Source organism: Lichenostomus cassidix, chromosome 6 (genome assembly GCF_008360975.1).
Source record: "Lichenostomus cassidix isolate B80296 chromosome 6, HeHo_3.0, whole genome shotgun sequence".
Taxonomy (NCBI): domain Eukaryota; kingdom Metazoa; phylum Chordata; class Aves; order Passeriformes; family Meliphagidae; genus Lichenostomus; species Lichenostomus cassidix.
This window is the reverse complement of record NC_139487.1, coordinates 7,742,944-7,769,479: the sequence shown is the minus strand read 5'-3', so window position 1 is coordinate 7,769,479 and position 26,536 is coordinate 7,742,944. Positions and strand designations below refer to the sequence as shown.

Sequence of the window (26,536 nt, the reverse complement as noted above, 5' to 3'; positions counted from 1 at the left end):
ATCAGCTCATTTCCATTGATCCTGATTACATAATAGTGACTTAATTCTCCACAGAATTGAATTTTCCATATGTTTGGATCTTTTGCAGTTGCTACATGACTTCCTTGTTCTCTGCTGAAATATAATTTATTACCTCTTTGTCTTATGCTTAAAAAGTATGGCATTTGCTGCAAGCAGAAATTTCTACAGACTTTATGTTTGTTTTCTGATACGTTTATCACATCAATTGCCTTCCATCTAAGAGACCTCCACAGCCATACTGCAGTATGGATGTCCCTATAGTTTCGAGGATTGACACCAATTCTGGAGTGAAGTCACATTTTGCTACAACATACATAAAGAGTAACTAATAACCATTATGGCACCCAAGTCTTTAGGTACATTTACTGCTATTTATAATTCATAAACACCAATTTTATGAGATCTGAAAGTTGTCCAAAAACCCCAGCTGATTGCAAAGGTTATAGTTTTATGGCTGCAGATGAAAATTTTCACTGCTTGTGTCCCACCCAACAGACAGGACTCTCTGTAAAATTATCATTGTCCCGCAGCAGCTTCACTAAGAAAACACTCCTTAACACCTCTGGGCCATTTCCAGGAGGACTGGAGCCCACATTTCCCATCTCTTTGAGAATATACACATTTCCAGTGTTACTCACAAGTGCTACTCTCCTTTAACATTCATGCAATGCCACTGGGTAAAGCCATTAATTTTCAAAATCCTTTTATAGCAAAGGGAGTTCTATGCACTCAAGTCAGGAGTAAACTGGAGCATGGGAATATCAAAAACACATTCAAAACTATTCTATGGAAAGACTGGGATTTAGGGGAAGGACATAACCTAAAAGAAGGACCCCTGGGTTGAAGAAGTCCTTTCTGTGGCAGGAGAGCCACTGCCCACAGTGAGACTTAAAAAAATAAATTTAACCATCTGCTCCTTCATAGAAAGGAACTCCTTCTGCCTCTGCAGGTCTTTGAAAATGGGTGTTAGTTCCTGGAAATGCATCATCAAAACAAATCATCATAATGGTATGCACAAAGGGAAGTTGGAAGAGGAAGAGAAGGATGTGATGACATCTGGCAGCTCTCAGCCCTCTCTGCTGTAGGATGGACAGCAGGTGCCACCTCCCTCCCACACACCCCAGGGTGAAAGCACCTGTGACCCTTTCACCTCGAGGAAGGGACACAATCCTTCAGCCCTGTTCCACACCTGCCAGAGGTCAGCCCCTCAGCTGCACACACCTGCCAGAGGCTGCTGGGGCTGCCCTGCATGCTTCCCCAGCAGGGGCACAGAGCCCTCCCATTACAGGTAGTCCCTGATGCCTGCCTGTAGCTCAGCACCTTGCTGCCCTCCAGCCACATTCTCAACACTGTTTGCAAGCCTTGAGCTTCTGACCCCTCTCCAAGCATAACTCTGCTCTCACACTCACACAAGCCTGAGAAATTGTATGGTGACATTACAGTGGAACAGCCACTGCCTGCTGAGCGCAGGGTGGCTGTGACACAGAGCCAGGACAGCTCTGGTTTGGTGACAGTGTGGAATGTGGGTGGCTGCATCCTCAGCACATCCCCTAGTACAGACACACCGTCTCCAGTTCTCACATCATAGCACTGGCTGTTCTTGGGCATCAATGAAAATAGCTTTTTGTTTGCCATGCCAAGCAAGGAAATAATCTGACTCTTCCATTATATACATCCAATACTAGTAATCTTATACGTCATATCCATAAGAGTTACAAGACCTCCTGACCACAGAATAATCCTTAGAAGAACTGAGGCAAGCCACTTCACTGGGAAAATTTTGCATTTAGACAGGCAGAACACCAAAGGATGCACACTCTCCAGACCATGGGATGATGTAGATGACCTAAAGGACTTTTCCCCTCTCTAGGATGAGGTATGTCACCTCCATACCTGCATAGCTTGGGCCATCTAACCAGCCTCCTATTTTGTAACAAATTCTGTGACCAGGGCTACAGGACAGACCAGGTAAGTCCTGCTTCTAGGCATCACTGAAGGACCTGCACATCTTCAGCATCCCAAGTGAGCCCACTTGACGGTGCTCTGCTACCCAACAGACTGGTCACTGCCCCAGCACCCTGCTCCCGCTCCCATTGCTGTCCAGACTGTCAAGCCAAGGCAGCAGAACAATAACCTTGTGAAAAGTCAAGAGCTGTCTGCTGGTGAGAAAGAAAACTAATGTCAGAGATGGTGCAGGCAAGGAGGTGGGATTGTGAGACGGAGAAGAAATGAACTCCTCAGCCTCAGCCACCGAAAAGAACCAAGAAACATTCTTCAGGTGGATACCCATTCGTTCTCAGCCTAGAGGACAGTGGCACAGAACAAAATGTAGGTCAGGGACTGGATGCAGAATAAAGCTGCAGAAGTAATGAGCACCAGTGACACTTTCCTTTCACACTGGGGACTGCCAACAGCCCGTGGTGTGGAGCCAGATGTATTTCACCATGGCCCCAGGACAGCGGCCACGCCACACGGCTCTCGCTCCACGCGTGTGTGCAGCAGGCGCAGGGACCCAGCCGTGCTTCAGCTGTGTTTATTTGGCCAGCTGCAGTGCCACAAAACACAGCTGCATTGATGGGGCTGGTCACCTGGCTCCAGATAAAAGCAGCTCAGTAGCAGGAATCTGGCCATCCCTGCTCTGTGCAACTGGAGCCAGCCCAGTGACCGAGCAGGGTCTGACCGCGTCCGCCTTCTGCTCCAGAGTGCTGTGAAAGGTGACAAAGAGGACGATGCATCAAGGCAGGGTGAGGAGCAGGCAGCAGAGATGGATTATGGAGCCTGACTTGAGGCCAGGAGATCCCACTTTTCATCCTGGCCCCACCTCTGGCCTGAGCTGTGCTGCAGGAAGTCTTTCCCCTTCCTGCTTTGTCCGCATTGCTCATTATTCCTATCTCAATAGGAATGATCTTACCCCACCCCCAGTCCTTTCTGACTTAAGGAAAACTCTTGGAAACCAATATCAGATGTGGATTTTTTTTTTCCTCCTTTCAGAAAAGCCTCCACACTTCATTTCAGATGTTTATGGTTTTCATTTTCGCATAATATACACTATGACTGACGTGTCAAAGCCATCATAGTCTAAATCTTTGGGTTTTATTTCTAAACTCACTATAAAGAATTGTTCTTTGCTACTGACTGAGTCATCTCCTCTAGATCAAAGCCTGTCCTGCTCAAACTGAAACAAAACAGTTTGGTATTTGACTCTTTCATCTAGAAGCCAGTTCTGTCTGAGCTAAGCAGCAACTCCCTTTTCATATTCAAAACAGAACATTTTCCTTCCTTCTGTCAGTATGATGGCAGAGCAGCCCTGAACATTTGTGAATAACCAACAAAAAGCAACTCTATGAATGAGGAAAGGCAATTGTACAATCAATGGGTGAAAGAAAATTTGAAATTCCATCCCAGAATCTGGGATAAGCAAGCATTCCCCAGAGCACCATTTCATCAGCAGCTGGAGTGGCTTCAGCCTAAAGGATCAGGGAAGGTGAAGATGTCCTTGCTGAAGTGTCCACAGATGATTTGGCTGCGTTTCCTAAAGCGTGTCTCCAGTGTGGTGGAATCTCCTCATCTTACACAGTCCAAATAACTAACACAGTCCAGACCCTGGTCTGGAGCAAGGGTCAGCCACGTCACTGCTATGAGTACCCAGAACTGTGAGCATGTCTGCCTGGATAAGGAATTTTCAGCTCCACATTTCTACTCTGTCACAAATAAGCTTTTATTATATTAAATTCAAAGGCATTGTTTCAATTGCACCAGAAATATGGTTAAGTAATGTATCAATATAAATTGGTAAAACTTGCAGTCAACCCAATGTAAATCTTAGACCCAGTCTGGTCCTTGTGGTCAGCCCATTGACTATGCTGGAATGACACCAGGAATTAATTTGGCCCTTCCCACCTCACCTAAATGTGGGCCAAAAGACATTTATGTTTATCAGGGAAAACAAGAACATATGCTGGAAACAGAGTACTTCCAACAAAAACCTCAATCCAGCATGGGAACAAAAGCAAAATGCAAAGATTTTGTAGCTAATCAAGAGTGTGTGAGGTTGTCTGATCAGAGTTAAACGTTAGAAGAATACCTTAAACACAGCATGGGGGTATCATCCAGACCTACACATTTCTTACTGGAGACACCAAGCTACCCAACAGTCCACGGCTCTTATCCTGGTTTTGGGGCAACACCACCCTCAAAGGGACAGCCAACAACCTATGTTAAGTGCAAGGATAGTCCACTTTATCCCCTGCACAACACTAATAGTACACACGGTTTAGGACCTTCAATCCCTCTCACCTTTCTTTGTGCTCAACACCCACCTGTGCTCCTGTCAGTCCCCATGGCTTTGGCATTCCTGTGGGAGCTGACCACCAGAAGAATAAAAGACTGACCATAGCTGAAATGGTATCAGCAGCAAATGAAAAAAACCTCAGCATATAAAGCCTAGGGAATGTCATTATTTAGGCCAAAGAATTGAAGGAAGGCTGACGCAGCCAGTCCAAAGAAACACGAATATGAAATCCCATGCTGTTTAAAACAGATTTCCAGCCAGAGTCAAACCTTGCCTCTGGGTGCTGCCTCTGCAATTCAGGCCATGCTCTGGCTGGGCTGGACCCAGCAGGGGTCAAATGTCTGGATGAATCTCCCCTCCCTTCCTACAGCACTCCAGGTTTTTCAACCTCAGCATCGCCCAAAGCTTGCTGTATTTATTTCTAAGTAGTATAATAAAACTGTCACTGCTCTTTTAGTTTAAGAGCTCCACTGAACTATCAGAATTAAAAATAAATCATTCTGTTTCGGGGAATGCTGAGCCTCCTGGGTCTAGAAAGCATTTGTTTCTCTCCTCAGCCAGACGTGGGAATTCAGCCTTTAGGATAAAGTATGGGATTTTTGATTGCCATTTCACTCCCCTCCACTCTGCCAACTCCCACTTCAATTTCCAGAAATAGATCTCTTCTACACTCACAGAGCATCTGTTTAAACAACCTGATAGGAAAACTACGCTCACTGAAGTTAACTAGTGCAGAATGCCAACAGGCACAGGCTTCAAGCAACTGCATCCTCGCCCAGCCCTGCTCTGCTTCACACATTGCCAGCTTATGCTGGCTCAGTATAGACCATAGTAACCCAGATAAACTGAGTCCATCAGTATTTTGGCATGTACAGGTGATTAAAGCAAGAGCCCACTGAGCTGGAAGTGTGACAAGCTACCATGATCCAAATGCTCAGGTGACAGACCACATCAACAGTGTCTCGATAGCTGTGGGTCACAATCAGAGCCAGAATTACAGTTCAATGTCCCAGAAATCAAAAGTATATGTTGGCATAATTAATACACCTTGTGATTGATTTACTGGTGAATTTTCCTAGAACCAGACCCTGAAGTTCACACGGACTCAAATGTAAGCCAAACCACACTTGGAACATTGATGATTTTCTGACACACTTTAATCAGTTACAGGGTCTGTACAGAACTACATTAGTTAGGGCAGCCAGCACCAAACAAGTCAATAGCTCCTTTCAACACCTAGACAGCCTAGTTTCCAAGAAGTATCATCTCATGAGGGGAACAATTTCAGAGCTCTAGCTGTAGCAAATTAAACTGATGTGGCATGCTGGCAACTATATCATATCATCAGCTACCACTGCTCATTAGAGAAAGGTGAGAGACACTGTGCATGGATGTGTGTGTATCCTGTAACGTGCCTAGAGGAGAGAAAATGGAATAAAGCTGAAGCAGTAATGAAAACCTGTGTTTATATAAAATAATACCATGCTTAACTCAAGAGTAAATCATTTACAAGTGCTGCTTTGCTAAATAGTTTGGTAGCTGACTTCTGTTGAAAGAGATCAGATCCTTGCTAGCAGAAACTTATTGTATTAACTCCTTAGTGTTACGATTATTTAAGTTATAGACAGAAACCAGTAACACTTGATTAGGACCTTCATGAGAAACTTACTCCTCGTGTCTTACAGCTTTCTAACAGCCTGGCCGAAGGAGGTATCACCAGATGAACTCGTGTGTGAAGGGTGAAGGAGCTGCTCTCAGACATTGCTAACTTGTTCCAGAGGTCACTGTCTTTTAGGGCTTTTATGTCACTGTGACCCTGCACAGGCTAAGCATCACCAACAGCCACACTCAGCTCTGACACTGCTGCTCAGAGAAGCAAGACACAAGTCAGTTTGGAGCACAAATACTGGCGTGGGAGAAAACCAAAATCCCGCAAAACTGTCACACATGCATTTCACTGGTGACAGCACAGCTCTGGGGCACTTGTGACCATCTTTCAACCAGACAGGTGAGGCTGCTGAACTCCAAAAGCAGCTGCAGGCGCAGCACTGGCTACACCTAGAGCCCCAGGCACCAAGTGCAACTGCCCCAGATCAGGTAAACAACCCACATGGACTGAAAAAATCCAGGAGAAAAAGCACGTAGCCACCATGCTGCCCAGCAGATTCCAGACCTCTGCAGCTGCAGGGTGAGCATGGTGAGGCCAGTCTGTCCCCAGCTGTCTGTGACCCCAGGCTTGGGGAAGAGGGCTGCTGGATCACAGGAAGCAGCCAGGTTTGCCTGCCTTTGTCTGGCATCTCCATCAGAACCAGCTCATGCAATTTCACACACAACTCATCCATTAGCAAAAAGAGCTGCCTTCACCCATGTGCATGTGTAGTGAATTTCCAACAGGGACCAAAAGTCTGGCTGTAGTTGAGTGACATGAATGCACATCCCACCCCTCTGCCCAGGTAACCACAGAGAGGTAAAGACAACTCAGCTGCTTTGCTAACTGAGATCAATTAGTCTGAGTGTTCTCTTCTTCTTTATCATATTTCAGCAGCTACCAAGAGCAGGCAATCCTATAACAGATGTGGAACAGTACATTACAATCCCAGCTCTCTGCCTGATTCTGCATTCCCCAGAGCCATGGAGAAGTCTGAAAAGTATGATAATAAAAAGAGAAGTTCCCACCATTCAAGACTACGTGGCACATTTTTAGAGACTGCAGTAGGAAACAAAAGATCCATGAAGATGCTGGATTTACACAAAGGAGAGAGGACGTGCTCCCCAGCCAAGCAGCCTGGATGAAGCTGCTGATGGGATGGATGGAGCAGACGGCCTCCAGCTGTCACAAGCCACTGCACAAGTCTGGGCTTGCCACATCTCCACTTGAAAATTCAGCCCAAATTTCCAGACTTGTGATATTTTGCTCCCACAAGTGTTGGCTCTCTAACTGCTGCAACCACGTACCTGTTACCACCAGGCACCAAAAAGCATCTCTGTATTCTACTGATTTCAGCTCACTCACAGCGGGACCATCAGAAGTCAGAGCTGTTTGGCACTGGGACTGTCTGAACAAATACATGGGCTGCTTCCAGAGATGACAAACTGACAGTGCTACTGGAAGGCTGTGGGGCTGCAGCTGGCTTGGTTGCATTCCTCAGCAGAAGAAAGCCCCAAATTTCACTCACACTTGTGGAGGACTTTTCAGCTAAAGCTACTTGTGACATCACGTAACCTTGTGCAACTCAGGTTCTCTGTGAGCCAGCTCTTTCTTCCCAGCCTTAATAGCTGTCATACTTTTCAGTGACAAATAGCAATGATGAGATCTGCAGAGTGACTTTGGATCAGAGATGTCTTTGCAGATACCTTATCTCATCTCACAGGAGCTGCACACACGCTTCCCCTCGCCACCTGCCTCAGAGCACATGCAGGCTCCAGGACAGAGATCCCCTCCTTGCAGCAGACCAAAATATGCTCCCCATCTCACTCAGTCCAAGAGGGAAGGGCTTGAGCCACAACTTAAGCACGAACTGTAAGAATCTCCTGGCTCAGACCCACCTCTTTCAAAGCACTGCTGCCAAAGTGTTACACAAACTCCTTCAAAAAGCATCCCAACTGCTTAGCTGTCCACCTCTACACCCCAAACTCAGTGCCAGCTCTGGAACGCTTCATTAATTATTAGGAAGATTGGGAATCTAAAGATAATTTTTAAAAGATTCAGTCTCCTGTAACACAGAAGGAAGTAAAAAAGCCCCACCAGTGCTGGGGGTGGCTACTGCTCCAGGTTGTCTCTGGAGGAGATTCCTACACTCAGAAATAAGGAGCCCCCAGGCTAAACTGCCAGCTAAGACTTGTGAATCCTTATTTCCCAGGCTTTTCCTAAGCTTCACCCTACACTTTTATCCTAAGCAGATCCAAAGGGGAAAAAAAAATAAAAAAGACATCAGAAAATCTTTATGCAACACAGAGCACAGTCCACCCAACAAAGGGAAATACTTTTATTAAATTGCAAGAGGCCAAGTCTGTATGTTGCGTGGGAGTTCTAGTCTGATCCCATAATTCTGAGTTCCTTACTTCCAGAAAGAGCTGTTTATAACCAAAGACAAGGTTGCCATGCACCAAACCATCCTCAGACCTGCTTTCTGTGGAATTTTGTACCTGGAGAACAGAATAGGATTTTCTCCCCTAAAGTTCTGCTCCCTGGATTCAAGTAAATCTAGTAATTTTTTACTTTTTTTTAAGTAAGAACTTTGGGTACCAAGAGATTGGTGTCTTCCTACCAAACACTTATAAACTTATTTTTCTTCTGTGAACTCCTACAGTCATTCCTCCAGTTCACACAAGGTTTTTAGCCATGCACCGTAGCACTCAGCAAGAAGTTCCCAAATTTAACCCCTCTGCTTCACAGTGCAGCACAGCTCTTACAATGGCAATGCCTTCTCTCAACTACTGCCAGGGAATTCACCAGTTCACTGACACTTTTTCCCTATCCACCACCAAACCAGAGCCAGCTAAGCAGCTCCAGCCCAGAAAGTGGCTCTATCAACATCTGCACCAGCATCTCCTTGAAGCAAGGCCCTGTCAGACACATCTCTGACCCACAGAGCTGTGCTGACAGGCTGCAGCACAGACTGGACCAGTCTGTCTTGTCTGTTGACCCAAAAGGAAAGCACAAATTACTCAACTTCCAAGACAAAGTAAACAATAATATGCAGGTCATCAAACTGGCTGTGTGACTGCAGGATCCCAATTCACTTGTTGGGTCTGGATCTGTGCTTCAGAGAGGAACACCTAAGCCCTGGGTGTACATGCTCTGTGTCACCTTTGATGACAGGTGCACCTCTTTATTTTGGTTCCCCGAGATGTTCCCTACAGCTCTAGACTCTCTGGTTGCTACTGCCTGAAGATGCACTTCCATGCCTTACATGAATCCTGCCTTTCCAGAGGGTACAGCAAATTAGAGATTACAAAGACTGCTCAAGATAACAGCATCCCTAATTCCCTTTGATGTAGGCAGGATGGTTGCAAGAATAGCATTGGCCATTGAGGGAGCTTGGGATTCACATCCTGAATTTGCCATGAAATCTTAAAGGATTCAGCCAAGTCACTAAATCCTTCATATGTGTTGAGATGGGAACACTGAGGAGCAAGAGATGAGCAGGTGTCCAGAATTCACATTCAAAAGCCTGGGGTGCTTTGGTGCACAGCCCTGCACAGTCTGGGTGACATAAGCTGCCCAGTTCCCTGCTTGCCCCCAACTCATCACTGCTGCTGGGAGCTGGAAGAGTCAGCCATGCTCCAGAATAAAGCAGCACAAGCATTTTTGCATAGACACTCCCTGTGTTCCTGGCTGTGGGCGTTCAATGAAAGCGATCAGTGAAAACCCTGGAACAATAAACTCATTCAGGCAGTGTCTCCAGTCCCCAGCCGGGCACCCAGAGCCTGCTGTGAGGAGTGGTGAAGGTGTGAGGAGGAAGGGGAATGGAACATTGCTTACACACAAAGGTAAAGGAAGGGCTTGTGCCCTGTCCAGAGCACCCCAAAAGCAGATGCCCAAAGGCTCAGAGCTTGTGAGCTAGCTTTTATTCTTTTTTTTTAATTTTTTTTATTTTTTTAGCAAGAAAGCTTCTCTCCTGCCTTTAGGAGCAGGGCTCTTAGCAATTTTGAAGTGACACAGATGGGGCACAGACCCCAGAGCAGCAGGGCTATAGAAGTACTGCTCCCCTGCCCTCCACTGCATGGATCCCTGCACCTTACCCTCAAGAGATGGAGCCAGCCCAGGGATCATTTTGGGGTAGGAAAAGGAGCACCCCAAACGTGGCAGTTACAGACACATCTCCCAAGAACCATTACTGCTCATGAAATGGGGCTAAGGCCAGCATCCCTACAGCCCATCAGCAGTGAGCTTGTCCTGGTGTGGAGAGCACTGGAGAGCCTCATGTGTGCTTAATACAACTCAGAGTATCCTCCTGTGCCAAGAAATGCAGCTGTGCTAGAAGAGACAAATACTATACTGGCACAGGTGACAGTGTAGGATGGCTTGGAAGGGTGGGCATGGCAGATGTGTAATTCAGATAGGCTGTGGTTTCAGTCACAGCAAAAAGTTTTCACATCCTCAATGCCTGCAGAGTAAATAACTCTGCACTCCTGCTGCCTATCCCCCAACAGAATCTGTTCCATTCTTCCAAACCAGTCAGGGTCCCTCTCCCATAAGTGAGAGTTCCAGCAGCTGAAAGTTGTATTGGATTTGGCACAGAGCAGTACATTGCCCTGCTTTCTCCAGTTGCCACACCAAGACAATCAGCTAAACACAACAGCTGTGTGGACAATCAGCTGAGGAGAAACCACATATGTCTGCACAGAGCCCAGATCTTGCTCATATGAATCAATCCATTTCCGACTCTGAGGAACAACAGTTTATAAAGGGCCTCAGATTGTTACCAGGGCTTGTATCTTTCATTCACGTCTTCACTTTGCAATCTAACTCCAAGCATATCCCTTTGTATGCGCAAGAACATGTTAAAAAGAACATGTGCCCAAATCCCAAACAGACCTACCCCTCTTTCCCCTCCCAGTTACTAGCAAGCAAACACTTCTTTCTACCAAGTAACTATTTCGCCCCTTATCAATATGAACCTGTTGGATTCTGTTAAGGAGACAACCTCTCCTCCCTGGGCAAACAATGTCAATCTCGGTGGAACACTGCAAACACTTCCAAGGACCCTCCAAGAAGAAATGTGAAGCTTGTATCTTTGTTCAACAGAGATAGTAAGACATGAATGCCAAACACTTCTCTTTGAAGGACTGAGCTGGAAGTTGCTCTGATTTCCATTACAGAGTTCTAACACATTAAAAATACAGCAATAATATTACAAACCTCTCCATCATCACTTGACATTTTGGACTATGAGCATAGGGCTACATCACCCATGACCGTGGTGACAAGGGTCAGTCTGAGAGGACTTGACAGAGATGGCAGGTAAATAAAAGTGTCACCAACACATCCGTCACCAGTAACAGTGCACTCAGCACCTCCTCCCCTCCCAGGCTCAGGAGATGGTTGGTCACGGACCAGCCAGCCATGTCTGACAAGCGTGGTAAGGAGCAGGCAAGAAACCATAATGCCCCTAGAACAGGGAGCACAAGCTGGGACAGTTGCCATATTCAAAGGCAAAACACATGAGAAGGGGGCAAGAGAGCACTCACAGGAAATAGAGGAGGAGCAAGAAACGAGCAGCTCTGTCCTTGTCACTGCATAGCTGTGGGTCCAGTGACCTCCCTCAGTCACACCTGCTCTCTGCAGATCTCCCTCTTGTCCCCTTGGTCTGTAGCTCTTTGTGCCTCACACACACTTGCTAATCACAGGGAGAAGGTGCCTTTTAAAACAGCATCTTCACCAACAGAAGATATTCTTTAGGGCAGCCTTGCAGAAAAAAACCCTAGTGAACATCAAGATTATCCTTCAGGGCTTAAACTGCCTAAGAGGAACCAAGAGGCAGTGTCTTCCCATGCAGCTGGCCTTGCAGCCTCATTTACAGTGGCTGGGAAAGGAAACCCATTCCCAGGAGAGTTTCACAATCCTTCCTTCACTTCCTACCATGCAAGTCCAACAGCCTGAGCTCTTCCCACTCCATCGGTGCCACCCTGCCAGCCACCAGCCCCATCTTCCCAACCCACCTGGCCCTGCATGCTCCATCCAACCAGATTCCTGTGGCTGCTTCATCTGCCATTGAAACAGGAGACACCTTTTGCACATGCCAGCTTTTAGTCTGGATTAATGCACATCCCTGCCCGTGTTTAAAGGAAAGAAATGCCGCTGTTTGCTGATGTTTGCAAACTTAACTTCGTAAGTAACAGGACAGATCTTGTAGTCAAATTCCCCTTCCCAAAGGACCGGCTCATTTCTCAACAGCTCTCTTTGCCTCCATCCACCCCTCTCACTACAGGATTTCCTTGCACAAGCACTCTGCCTGGCTAGTGGCAAGGACAAAGACTTCCCATAGCACAGCATCAACAAGTTATCCCCCCCCAGAACAGGCACATATCCCCCGTGCTTATTAATAACAACCCACTTGCCTGCCTTCTCCACCTGCTCCTCAAGGCTTCCAACCCCCACACGTTCTCCTCCAGCCCCAGGTGAGCCGGGTCACTCCCCGCACTGGGGACACCTCCCACGCACTGCCCCAGCTGTGCCATCACCTGTGGCTGTCCCGCAGGGCTGGCGGTGCCTCATTACCGCCCCCGGCTCCACACTCGCCAGCGCTAACACAAAAAGCACTGCCAGGGCTCCGCGATCGCTTGCGCTCGCTGTTTATTCACCACACATGTGCAGAACATGCCCGCTGCTCTGAGGGAGCAGTGTGCATATTTAAAAAGACAATATACAAAACATAGCGGAATCTTAATGAATCTACTGCTTTGCTACTGGAACTGAATGGAATTGCGCAGACCCTGCCAGGATGGAAAAGAAAAAAAAACCAACTACACAATATTTGACTTGTAATATAATCCTTAACATCGCTTTTGCAGTATGTTATTATTGTTCTTATCAGGACTGTAAAGCATCAATTGTAAGGAGGAAAAGGCTCAAAATGCAACAGGCAGCACAGTGCCAGCCCTGTCAGAATGCTAAAGTATTGCACAGTGAAAAAAACCACACAGTCCTGGCAAAAGTTAACTTCACACAGTATGATACCTCAACATATGGATGAGCCAAAGCAGGATTAAGGAATGAGAGCTATTAGCTCAAATGAGGTCTAAGCAAACCTTTCTGGTTTGACAGTAACCAGTACACATGGGATCTGGCAGAAATACATATGTTTAGTACCAAGTTCCCCACTTAAATGGTCGAGCTCCATGAGGAGGACAGCAGTTATAAGGACAGTCACATTTCCTCTCAACAGGTAAAATCTACTGCAGACTTAACTCGGTGCTACGCAAGTGCTGGATCCACCTCCTCCAGGGGAGGTTTCTACACACCAGCAGGAGCAGAAATCACAGAACACCAACACACATCCGAGTGCTCCATTCCCGGGCACCTCATCCCACCTCCTCCCTCGTCGGCTGGCAAGGAGCACTCGTGTTTGAAAAGTGCCCATAGCAGCACAGACCTGAGATGTGCCAGTCTCGGTGATCACCACCAAGCAGCATCACACAGGAAGCGCCAGAGCCATTGATTGCGGGGAAATAAATGGGCTGTGGGTGACAGCCAGCCCGGATGAGCCCTGCCAGGGAGAAAGCTGGGAGCTGCTCACCTACCCTCTCCCTGACCACCAAAACTATTTGCGTTTAGAAAACAGGACACTCAATGTCGTGCCGGCTCAGCCTGGGAGGGTGGGAAGCCCACGCAGATGGGCGGTTTAGGACCAAAGAGAGAGCGAGCAATGTCAGACGACTGAGCGACTGCAGAAAACGCTACAAGACGCTGCTTTTAAGCGGCAAAAAAAGGTCCCGATCTCCGGATCGGGTAAAACATGAAATTTTCCCACATTTCCCTCCCTTTCCTTCCCTTCCTACCCAGTGCCCGGGGCAGGTACGCAGGGACTTCCCATCCCCGGTGGGACCTGCCCGCGCTGCCCGCACCTTCCCCCTCGCTGCCCCGCCCGGCCCCACTGGCGGCACCGCTTCCCTCCATCCCCGAGCTGACCCCGGCCCCACTCGCCGGCATCGCCTCCCCGGGAGCCAGTTCCAGTCCCCACTATCTGCCCAGCTCCTTCTGCTCCGCGGAGCTAGACCCCCGCCCTCACCGCCCGGTCCCACTGGCGGGACAACCCTTCCCGGCCCCAGGAACTCCTGCCCCTCTCGCAGGGACCTTCCCCGCAGCCGATCCCGGTCCCACTCTCGGGAAACATCGCCTCGGGATCTGTTCCCACATCCCACCGCCGCTTTCCCACGCGGGGGGACAGCGTTCCGCAGGGATCCGTGTCAGTGGGTCTGTCACCCCTCACAGACCGCCCGCCCCAACGCCGCCCCATCAGGTGCCCGACGCCCCCTCAGCGGTGCCCGCTCGGGCTGCCGCGGGACACGGACACGCGTGAGCGTGAGGCCCGCCTGCCCTCACCTTTGTATTTCTCCATGGGGACGCAGCGGGGCCGCAGCCCAGCGACTCCCGAGGGCTCCGGGACACACCACCACCCGACTCGGCTCCGCTCCGTAGGCTCTTATTCCAGCAGCGCCGGCTCCCCCGGCCGGCCCGGGCCGCCCCGCCCGCCGCCCGCCCCGCCCCGCCCCGGAGCCGCGGAGCTGGCCGGGATCGGCGCTCTGGGCTGGGAGCGGGACCTGGCTCGGGGATGGAGGGCTGTGACCGAGCAGCGGACCCTCCCCGCGGGCGTGGGGCCCCTCGGCGGCCGAGCCCCAGGGAGAAGCGCCGGGCTGGGGCCGCGGGCAGGAGGGGAGAGCTCTGAGTGCTGGACTGAGGTCGTTAGGTGGCTGCTGGGACTCCTCAGGGGTGCCCCGTGTTCGGGATGGTGACCTGTGGCTGCAGTGGGGCTTCGGACGCGTTCAGAGAAGAGCCCTGGTTATCCCGGGATAGCCGTGTGTGGTCCCGGTGCCACAAGCCCAGGTCGGAGCTTGCCAGCAGCTCACCTCCTCCCTGCTCCCGGCTGGCAGGCTGGAAAGTTGGGCTCTCCTTCCTGGAGAGCTCGGAGAGCTTTATCCCGGAGCCACTGAATTTGCACTCTCCTTTTCAGTGATTTCTTCAGGGCTTCCTGATAAGACCTGGCTCCTGGACAGAGCCAAGCTCACGGGAACACATCCCTCTCCTTGGGTTCCAGTGGCATTTTTGCCTGACTTCTGCCACGGCAGCCAGAACTATCACGCCCGAAGTGCACAAATCATAACGTAGAGAAGTGGGCATCCAGTCTGAGCTCAATACGAGGCACAAGTGTCAATCTGTCTGCAGGCTAAAGTTCTGGAGACACTGCAGGGATTTAATGTTTATATCAATAATGAGAACACTGAAAGTTACAATAGGCAAGGTCTATGAGGGTTATTGGGGAAATTTTCTCTTCAAAATTAACACTGATGTGGGGACAAGGGAGCCATACTTATCTATTACAGAGCCTTTATGGCAAGAGGCGAAGCTAAGTGCTTTACCTGGGTGTGCAGCTCCACTGTTGCTGTGGAAAAATATACAACCAGTATCTAGAAAATTATCTGCTCTCCTTGGGACCTGTTGGACAAAGCCAATGGAAGGCTCACAGAATCCATATTTCCTGGTTTTTGGACCTGTCAGCCCACAGACCATTGACATCAGTGGTCCAAGGTAGCCTCGGGAAATGTCACTGCAGTTAATATAGAAAAACCGCCAAGCCTCCACCATATGGCCTTCCTTACATTTTCTGAAAATAGCCATGAGCAGGTTCTTTTGGCTCACATGGAAAGCAAGCAGCTGGGCGGGTAGAGCACTGTCCTGCCTCAGGTCCCTGTGTGCCCCTCCCAGGCAGTGCTTGGCCAGGGTGACACCTCCAAGAGGATCTCTGTGGCTGCTGGAACCAGAAAGTGACCTGTGCCCCATGGGAACTCTCTGTACAAGAGCAAGGTTGGATAAATAGCTATTGCCACTCAAGGAAGCTGAGGCTGGAGCATCTCTCACCTCTTGCCAGTGCATAACCACCACACAAAGAGATAGGCAAGCCAAGTGCCTGAACCATCAAATCCAGCAAGCAGATAGCAGTCTGCAATGACTGGAGAAAAAAATAATGTCTGCCATGTAGGAACACTTCTCTTAGAACTCTTTCCAGCTGCTGCTTGGCTTTCAGCTTTCAAAATCTTGCAGGGTAGGCCTTGGTCTTGCAAACCTTTGAGGTGTGCCTGTGCCTTGAAGCAGGTGAGCAGAGCAGGTATTCTGAACTGAGCAAGGCTAATTAAGGATAATACCAGTTGCACAAACTAATTAAAGATGATTTGAAAGATCAAAACATCAGATACCAGTGATTCCTGTCTTCAGGACCCAGAGCCTTTACATTCCCTGCTTTTCCCTTCCTTCCCTTCCCATGATAAGGATGCTCTGGAATTCCAGGACTGCTGGTTAGGCCCATGGCAATTGCTGGACAGGTGACAATGGGACAAATAGTAATGCCAGAGGAATACAAGTTCTTCCTGTTTGCCCCCTTCCTCTTGAAGTAGGAAGTACCTAAAATACTTGGGAGTATTCTTTTTCAAACAGGCAGTTATGTTCTGTGATTTAATAAAACTGAGAAATACTCAGACCCTGCTTAGCGTGAGGAATTAATGTTCCCAATGTTGGTGCTGAAATCTAGATGTTTGCCACTGTGCTCAGGTAGAGCAAACACTTGCAAACTGGTTTTCCTGGTGGAGCTTCTTGAAGCCCATAAAATAACAGCCATCTACCTGTGCACCCATGTATTCCTTGCTTTTCCCCTGCTTATTATTAGTGATGCATATTAATGATGATTATTATTAGTGATGACTCAGCTGTGAAAAGCCTGAAGGGCCAAGCTCATCTTGTTTAATTCCTTTTTTATGCAGCTGACATCCTCTCCTTCAGTGCAGAGGTTCATACCAAAGTTGACATGTTTTAATCCTTTTTTTTTTTCCCTGCAAATTCCTGCTGTATTAATAGAGAGTCTGGCTACTGGTGAAAATAGCACTTTTGGCTAAAGTTTTCATGTACTATGCTGTGGCTTTCAACAGATGTAATTCTGCTTCCCTGGTCTTACATCCTGTCATTTTAGCACTTTTGCTTCCCGTGAAACAGAGAAGGAATCAAGTATAAATTTAAAAGCCTAAACAAACTCTATAAACAATTAGAATGATTTGCTTAATACCTTGTGCAGAAACATGATCCTGATCCTCTATTTTCTCCACTGGCTGAACACTTTTCTTTTTTCCCCTAAGTACACCAAGCAGGTGTACATTGCTTCATTAATATTGTTAATTAATATTACTGATTGTTACACCTACCTTTTGCAGCTTTGCAAAGTCTTTAATGTCTGTATTTGTCTAAATCTTTGCTATGACTTTCTTCAGTTGCATTTGTTTTGCTTTTTCCCTGGTTTAAGCATGACTCAAAGTGTGGTGAAAGCCAGAGGGAACCCTGCCATGAGAATTTGTGTGCAGGTGCTCTCCACTAACTTCAGGGAAGCTGTGTTTGATGGAGGCTGTCAGGAAGAACCACACCTGACTTGGATAGTGCAGAGCTGCTCTCTGGGGTATTTTCTCCCAGATATTCCTCATTCTAGTTGCAGCAGTCCCTAGTGGTCAGACTTCCTCCTTTCTTCAGGGAAAATATTCCATCTGGCAGAAAAAAAGGTAGAAATTCCCTCCACACCTGAAGTGGATCTGTTGTTTCATGAGGCTTTTCTTTCTCTCTTCCCCATGCACTTATCAAGGCCTTAAATACTAGTTCAGGAGTTTCCTCCACAGGACCAAGTTCAGTCAGAGGTAAAGTTAATTTGGTTTTGTTCAGCTCCTGAAAGATGGGAAGTTGTGTCAAATACTTCACTTATACAGGCACCTGGAGGACAGACAGAGGAATAAGATGGCTTGGCAGACTGGGGTTTGCCAGGAGATCTGCTCAGATCAGTGATGGTGCACCAGTGTCCTCTTTCCCTCAAATTATCATCTCAGGTACCTACTCAGGTAAGAATGTAGTATCTCTGGACAACTGTTTTAAAGAAGGCTTAAAACTGTTTCAGAGAGGTTTGAGCAGAGGTGGGTTTTGTGGCAGATCTGAGATTGAAGCTGAGGTGTGTCCTGCGAACTGCCAAGAAATGAGGAAGCCAAAGACCCTTTGACATGTCTGGCTGCAGTGCTGGGCTGTAATGCTGCCAATAATCTGAGGTGGAGGAATTCCTTTTGTCCATCCTGGATCCCTCTGAACAGCAACAGAGCCTGTGGACCTAGGGACACCTGAGCCAGCAAAACAACATTGCTGGCTCTGACAGCAAGAAGTGTTTCTCCTCCCCCTGCTTCTGGCCAAATGATCTCTCTCTTCCTAGAGTCATTTTCACAGTTATTGGACCAAATTCCATGCTGAAATGACAGAAAACTAAAATGGCATATTCTTCTCCCACCTAGGGAGGATGAGTTGTGTTGCAGAAGAGCCAGGCAGGATGGATAAAATGGGAAGCACCTGCAGCTGGATGGAAGGAGGAGACCACTGAACATCTCCACACAAGCAGGTGGGACCACACAGCTGGGACTAGGTAAGAGAATCATCAGTCACAGCTCAGCTGTCTTCTTCAAAGTCCTCTCTGTTCTTCTTTCCAGGTAGGAGCACTGGCAGGAGTTCAGGAGGTTTATGGAGCTCCCATCAATATCTTTGAATCCTGATCTGCTGAATCCCACTGGTCTTCCAGATTTTCTAATTTAAGGGATGAAGGCAATAGTTGGTGTTGGGAATTTGAACAGAGTCCTCTGCTTATTCCCTAAGGAGGTCTGAAGAGCTGGACTCTGCCAGCTGTCCTGATTCATATGATCAAAGATCCTGTGTTGAAACTCTGAGCCACCCAGGCCCTGGGAACATGATTTTCTGTGAAAGGCTGTGATAAATGGCATTGCCACGTGGCTGACTGCAGAAACATGTTTAAGATCCCGGGCTACCCACTCAGGAGCATGAGCAGCAATCTTTCCCCAGAAGTAATCTCTATGGGTGTTTTATAGCAGACCAGACAAGTTCCTTGGTTCCAGGAAGGCATTGGTAGCCTGCCAGGGTTCAGTCAGTGGAAAAAAGGGCCAGAAGAAATAGAGAAGGAGATGGGTCACTGGGACAGGATGGTTGTTCCAAGCAAAGCTACTCACTGGAAGTGAACTAAATGCTCTGTTGGGAGAGCATGAATCCTTCATCTCCAATGATCTGTAAGTGTTTTGCCTATGGATGACTCTTTTGAGGTCTTTTTGCTTCCCTGTGAAGCATTTCATGATTCCAGCCATAAAAGAGGTGACCAAATTCTCCCCCAGTTGAAGCTGGCCTTAGACCACTATTTCTCCACTGACTCCTGTCCAGCCATTTCTGACTTTCACCGATGAAAGGCAAGACAATCAACCCTAACACAAACAAAACCAGAGCTGTTTAGCCGCTCAGCTATACAAAAGCTTCATCACTGATACATTCCAGCAATGTTTTGGATTCTCTCAGACATTAACTGTTTCAAAAGAGTGTGGCTGGGAAGAGGATGGCTGGAGGGAGGGGGGGATTTCCCATTAAGGACAGCAGGACCAGATGTCTTTTTGATGAGCTTCTCTTGGCTTCCCATTCTTCGACATTTCCTTTTCAGTTGCTGAGTCCAAACTGCTTGTAGGCCAAATTACAGGGAGTCCTAATAGCTTGAATTGTTTTCTTTCCCTTGACAGATAGAATACCTTCTTGTGGCCAAAGCATGAGACATGCTGACCAGACAGTGTGCTCAACAGCCACAGCGTTTGTTCCTCCTGGAGCCATTTCTTCCTTGTACTTTTTTACCACCCCAGACCCTCTGTCCCCTCCAGAGAAGCCCCTCAGCTTTCCTTTGACAATGTTCAATATCACTTAAAGGAGGCCAGAGCATTCTTTTTTCCCCTTCCCTGCAAACTCCACATGGGGATGCTCACAGCAGCAGACCTTCCTGGTTATCAGTGCACTGTACTGCAGCTTGTAACCCTCACAGGCACCACAGGATGTGGCCATCAGCTTCCTGAGAGTTCCTGATATAAAGTTCTGATGCAGTTAGCCATGTGTGGTGGTGCATCATCCCCCCATGAACCTCCTGGCCTATGATCTCAGAAATGTTCCTTAGGTCTTGGCCTTGAGGAGCAGCTGGGCTGAGCTCTTGAGCTTATCAGAAATGCTGTCTGCTCCCAAGAATTAGTGTTGTCTAACGAGCTCCTGTTTTTTACAAACAGCCTTGGAAACGTATTTTTCATGCCTGAATAACAGCCCAAGTGGAACAACATTTTTGTAATTGAACTTTCAAAGAAAGCCACTGACCTGAATTGCGGCCAGGATGGAATATTATATGACTAAAGCCAACTCTCTTGTGACCCTATAAACAGCAGTCCAAAATGAGGCCCTTGGAGCTCTCCTGGAGTGCAGTGGCTGCCCCAGCACCTCCCTCAGAGTGGCCTCTCAGAGCCACAAACTCTCACGTTTGCTGTTCTTGGAGGACCAGCGCCAAACGCTGACGGATCCTGGGCTGATACCGCTAATTCCTCAAGGCTTCTGTGAGTGCTTCCCTGGATTTGAGGGGAGTTTTTCACAGGGATGCACCTTGTGCAGACTCCTTTAGATCTGTGAGTGAGTAAATGTGAATATGCCATAGCAAATGTCCTGGGAATGTTGCTCTCCTACACTCTTAAGTGCTTTAGATTTGTAAGTCAGTTAAGTCTGTGAGTTACTGCTGTGCGTATAGTAAATTCTATATGAATCCTTTATTAAATTATTTAACTTAAGGGATTGATTAAGTGCTGTTAAGTGTAAGTGCTGTTAAACCTTTAGGCCTAAATCATTAGTCAATTCTGGGACTCTGAACCTTGTAATTTAATGGGACGCTCTCCCTTATTCCTTTTTATCCTCACCCTTTTTTATCCTTACCCTTTCCCCAACCCCTTCTCCCAGGCTCTGCATGGATAATTTTGGGTTTGATCTTGTTTTAAGGTTAATTGATTTTAGATTTTAGTTTGCTTTTTCTCTGTGTGCTTTAACCACCTAGGAACTAGTAGAGTGAACCTTCTCAGCAAATTTTGTTGTGCTTTCACTTTCATATTACTGGTGATTCTTTAAGTGACCAAAACACTCATTCACGACAACATGGTCATATTTTTGAGGGGATAGGATAGGAAATCATGGCTTTCAGCTGAGAAAATATTAGAAACTTCATCCATTCTCACAGATGTTAGCAGTAAACCAGCATTGAGCAAAATCCCTCTTAAATTAGAATAAAAAAATCTGTGTGGACTCTCAAGCTGTAAATGGAGGACTTGCCTGAACAGAGCTGAACTCTTGGCACCTTTCAGCACCAGGAAAGCTTGCCCGGGTGAGAAGAAAAACTAATTTTATCAAAATATGGGAAAACATTAATTTTTATGTGTTGCTACATTTTCACTGGGATTTTTTTAAGCCTCCCCCATCATCACTGCAAACAGTGGTCTGATGTCAGCTGTGAGCTCGCAGAAGGCTATTTATTCTGGAATTTTCCCAAAAAAGAGTTTTTCAGTCTGCAGCTTTTCTTTAGGCCTTAACCAGTTCTCCTCTGTCGAAGTCAGGGAGCAGAGCTGTGGTCAGCACTGCTGAGATGGGAAAGAATGAGAACCTGTGGTAATTCCGCACCAATAAACTGTAGTTTGTTTCAGTGGAGGCTGAGCACTATGGAGGAGTCCAAGTTTCCTTCCCTGCTATAAATATTAGATGTTAGGGTATGCCAAACTACCTGCCAAAGAGGAATTAACTGCCAGGTGATAGGTCTCACCCATGTCAGTTGTGGTTTTTTTGTTCCTGTGAAAAGAGATTTAATTAAAAATCAAGAAATGTGCCTCAGTAAATATCAAAAAATGCAGTTTCTCTTTTCACACATAGAGCTGTGGAGCTGAATTTCTCCTGCCTTCCCAACCATCATTAAGTATTCTGTTTAAATAGGCCAGCTTCATGCCATCTATAATGAAGTTATAGTGTATTGCTCTGTTACGAATGATGAAGCTGTTGTGTCCTACGGGGAGAAAAATCGCTGTAATCCAACTTTCCTTTTGAAAAGGCCTAATGTATCCACATGAGATCTTCTGGCAGAGACAACTGAGAGAATATAAATAGAAGCTTAAAAGAAGAAGGAGGGGAAGGGGAAAATAACTCCAACAGGGCTGAGTAGCTGAAATTCACAAGTTTAATAGGAAGATGGATGACTGAAGAGCCTGTTCTGTGACACAATTAGGACTTTATGTGGGCCTTTTTCAATTATTTGTAGCTGACAAAATATCACACAAAGGCTGTTTCACACTGCAGGCCAGGTGCCCAGAAATGGTTTTTTTGGAGGAGAGGAGCAACTGGGAGAGTCGCCTAGGACCATGGGCCATTAGGGCTGCCACTGGCTACACTCAGTCCATCATTTGCCCGTGCCCAGGGAGCAGAGCTGCAGCCATAGCCGACTGTGTAGGCTGGGAGGTGATTTTACAGGTCCAGCCTGGGCACACCTTTCTGGTCTCCCCACAGACAGATAGAGCAAGGGCACTTGTGGGTTCCTGCTACAGGAAGAGGTTTTTGCTGATAGACAATTCTCAGAACTGAAGCTATTTCAGATCCGGCCTGTGCTGTCCCCTGCTTGCTTCTCACTGGCCACCCTACAAATACTACTGTTGTTGTGGCACTTAGTTCACAGCACAAGGCCACTGCACCACCACCAAGGAACATTTCTTGAAGTAACCTGCAGGTATTTGCACACAGTGTTCACATCTTCAGAGGCTTCAGTGCTGCAGCTTTAGGAGGTGACCTAAAGCAGAGGAGTGGTGGTGAAGTGGTGAGCTACAGCAGCTGTAGGATCTCACAAGAGACTTGCAGAGCATCTTACCAAACCTTCAGACTTCAAGGGTCTTAAATTTGTTTTGGTTTACTCCATTCCACAGTGAATTAATCTAACTAAATGCATTTGGGGTGATGATTAGTAAATTTGGTTTATTTAAATTTAGTTAATTTGGGGTGAACTTTCCTGGTGACCCCCATGAGAAGAAGTCAAATCCTGGGACCTGCAGGGGTCAATTCTGCTTTGGTGAAACTTGCCACAGAGTGGTAATGCCTTCCTTCATCCTTTCTCTTATGTCAGCATTGGCAACAGGTTGGCTGCATGTCAAGGCTGACAGGCTTGCTGATATGATTAAAAGTTACTAATTTTTTCCTCAGAGGGTCAATTTTCCAGTCAGCATTTCCCCCTGGCCAGATGGGTGATCTGCCTGCCCTGGTGGTACCTCCATTGTCACTCAAACTGGCCAAGCACTGGAAAATTCTCTGAAGGGTCCTCTGTTGGGATTGCTCCCAAGGGAGAAAGAGCACAAACATAATTTTCAGGAAGCTGAACAATTAGTTAGTTACAGAAAACCCAAACTTTGAGTGCCAAGAGGTCAGAGCAACATCAGAGCATTGAAGCGTTCTGGTCTGGGCTGCCTGAGCACCATGGCAGCACCACAGTTGTCATAGAATCATTTATTTGACCCAATATTTATTGGCCTCGGAAGAAGTTTATTTTCAATTACCTATTATTGTTTCACAAACCTGGGTGGTAGGAGGATTAATTTTTTTTTTGAAAGGGAACAGTTGGAGGGAGCAGCAAGAGCCAAAACATCAAAATAAAACACACGCTTTAAAATCATTCAAACTATCAAACACTGGCTTGATCCTCCTCCCACAATATCTGTGGTCTTAAATGCATCATTGCAAGGGGAATTATTCATGTAGTCTCATCAATAAATCTTACTTAAGTCCTTTATATTGCAGTTCTCATTTATCTAGCAGCAACTCCTCTGTAAATGATAATTAGGGTAAGAGCTAACTGAGATACCACAGAGTTTGCTCCTGGCAGTCATTGAACATCCCGAGCATATCAAGGCTGTAAAGCAGGCATTTCTCAGCAGCAGTTCATTCATTGTGAACCCTGATTCAATTATTACCTTGTCTCCTGTTTCACAGCAAACAGTTTGGTTCACATAAAGCCTCAGAGCCTTTGTCAATGAATTCTTTGAATGGACTCAGCTTCATTTTGTCTCCTCTACAGTATCTAGCCTAAATCCAGGAGAGGCAGCCAAGTGGGAGCCCTGCTTCCCTCTGGCAGCCTTACTGGGCTATTCCTGCAGGGCTTTGGTTCTACCATCGACTCTTCCCTCCACTGCCTGGAGTTGTGGGGGCTGGGATAACCCAAATTATGGGAAATAGATGACTCCCAAGTGTGGAGACCCCAAGCAGCAAAACCAGCCTCCAATCTGTCAGCCTGTTCCTGCAAGACCTGGTTCACCTTTTGATGTTTCCTCACTGGCTGCCCAGGGATGCACTTTTAATTTACATCCAGCCCCTTACTCTTGCCAACTTTGACAGTGCTACCCTTCTTAATTGACTGCTTAGTCACAGAAGGTGTGGTGGTACTGCTGGAATTGAAGGGACAAGGAGAGGGCCACCAGCTGCCCTCTCTGCCACGGACTTGAGACAGATTTCGTGACACACAGAGTGCAGTATCACTGCAGTTTAGTGTGCTCTGCTCTAACTCCTTTTTCAGACCCCGTTGTTCACTTGTGCCCACCCCATTTTTCATGCCAGCACAACTATTTTGGGAGGTTGCTGGTTAACTCAAACCAGGGAACTGACTCAGTTTAAAAAGATTTTAAAAACCCCCAAAAAACAACAATGCTATGCAATAAAATAAAAAGTAAAAAATGTTTTTTTAAGCAGGATCAGTTCCCAAATGTCACTGAGAGCGACCCCACAAGCAGTCATGCTGACATATCTGATGGCAGGAAAAAGCTGTGGGGGCGTGGGAATACCTTAAGCTGGCTGAACAGCCACCCAGTGCTTTGTCTTATGAAATCCCAGCCTGAGGAGAGGCTGTGCTCTGCTGTTTTCCTGTTTCCCCTCTCTTCCTTTCCCCCCAAACCCTTGGGCCCCCATCACTGCCATGGCTACATCCAGCCTGGGATGTACATTTTAATCTGCAGTGTGTATATAAAAGAGAGCTGGAAGCAGTGGCTGTCTGAGACCCACCTGACCTTTGGATGTACAGCAAACTTCCTGTTCCAGGGCTGCCGGCTCTTTAATCTCCCAGCCTTTAAAAAATAAAAGTGAGCCTATGTGAAAAAATGCTTTGTAATGGGGACTCCTGGAACAACTTTTCTTTCTTGCCCTCTGACTGAGCCATAGAAAACAGTAAATATCTCTCCCAAGAGTCCTTTATTACAATAGAAAAATGTCAGGCAAAAATGAAGTTTCATTTCCCAGCCTTGGACTCCACAGCAGACAGGCACAAAAGCTACAGGAAAAAATAAAATAGCAAGGGGAAAAAACTCCTCTCCTGTTAATTCAGAGTTTGGAGAGATTTTTGGTGGAGAATAACTTTCTTTTGGTGGGGAGCAAGTCACACTTGGGAACTGGGTCTCTCTTCTTGCAGGAGGAAGTGGTCTTGGGCTATACTTGACAGCAAATTAGCATTGACATTTGACTTGTTTTGATCCGAGTTATTTACAATGGTATTATCTGTGTATTTTTTACATGCTGTGAAGATTCCCATTGCCAGATGCCTCGAGATGGCTGTAGAATGCAGAGCATTCCACAGTCATTACTCAGGGGTCATAAACTTCACATTACTTGTGGGGAGGAGGGGAGCAGGGGGAAATGGTCTAACAATTAAAAAAAAAGCAATCCTAGACTTAGATTTCACTGGGCTTGTGTATTTAACTGGAGGGAAATTAAAAATTTACTGCTTAGGCTGGCTGGCACTGTCACATCATGGGGCTGATGACTGGAATGGATCCTTGTGAATTTTTTCTACACAGAGAAGTGCAGGCAGGGATAATGTTCCCAATGCTCTGGTCTGGGGGAGGCTGTAATGGAGCAACTGCTCCAAAACACTGCCAGGTCCATGATCCCCAGCTGGGGATTGCTGCTTGGGATCTCCAGAGCTTGGGCTGGCACTACACTGGAACTGCTGCTTCAGGGAAGGAGCTGACTCCCAAGTAGTGGATTTTCAAGATGTAAGAGTGGTTCAAAAGGGAGACTTTGGGTTTTGGGGTTTTTTTTATATGTCTGGGAAACTTCCAAAGAAAGTTCCAAGGCCAAATCATAGACCTACACTTGTGGTTTTTTTAAGCGGGTACTTCATGTACAGACCTTCCCTACTTTCTAAAAGAGTGAAGATACCCAGGGAGGTTAACAGGATATGCCCAGGAAACCTCTAACATGGAAGTTCTTGGGGGCTGCAAACTGATTGGGAATTGGGAATGGGGTTCAGCCTTGTAGAGCAGTGAGGAAACACCTCCATGACATCTGGTTGTCCAGGAGAAGGGGAAATAAGCAAAGCTCTTTTGAGGATAGGTCTCCCTTAGACTCTGTGTTTGCCTTTCAGATGAACAAGCAGACATTAAAAAATGCCTGTGTGTCTAACTCTTTGGCTTAGGTTTGCCCAGCACTCCCCACCAGTAACCTGCACAGAAGTATGTGCTGTCAGCCAAGGTTTGCTCACAAGAGACTACAGCTTCCTAAAACCCCTGAAGTTTCTCAGAGCTGGTCCTAAAAAGAAGAGGATAAAAAATGGTGGTTATGATGCCCTCATTTGT

The 26,536-nt window shown here is 47.0% G+C and overlaps 1 protein-coding gene across 4 annotated transcripts in view; it reads right to left on the bottom strand.

Moving 5' to 3' along the window:
- The window catches only part of AFAP1L2 (actin filament associated protein 1 like 2), a 63,905-nt gene extending 49,383 nt beyond the window's left edge, over window positions 1–14,522 (bottom strand). For all 4 annotated transcript variants that reach the window (XM_085064801.1, XM_085064802.1, XM_085064804.1 and 1 more), the window contains exon 1: window positions 14,361–14,522. In XM_085064801.1, coding sequence (XP_084920927.1) covers window positions 14,361–14,376 — 16 coding nt within the window. In that variant the 5' untranslated portion in view covers window positions 14,377–14,522. The remainder of the gene's footprint in view (window positions 1–14,360) is intronic.
- Window positions 14,523–26,536: the final 12,014 nt, after the last annotated feature.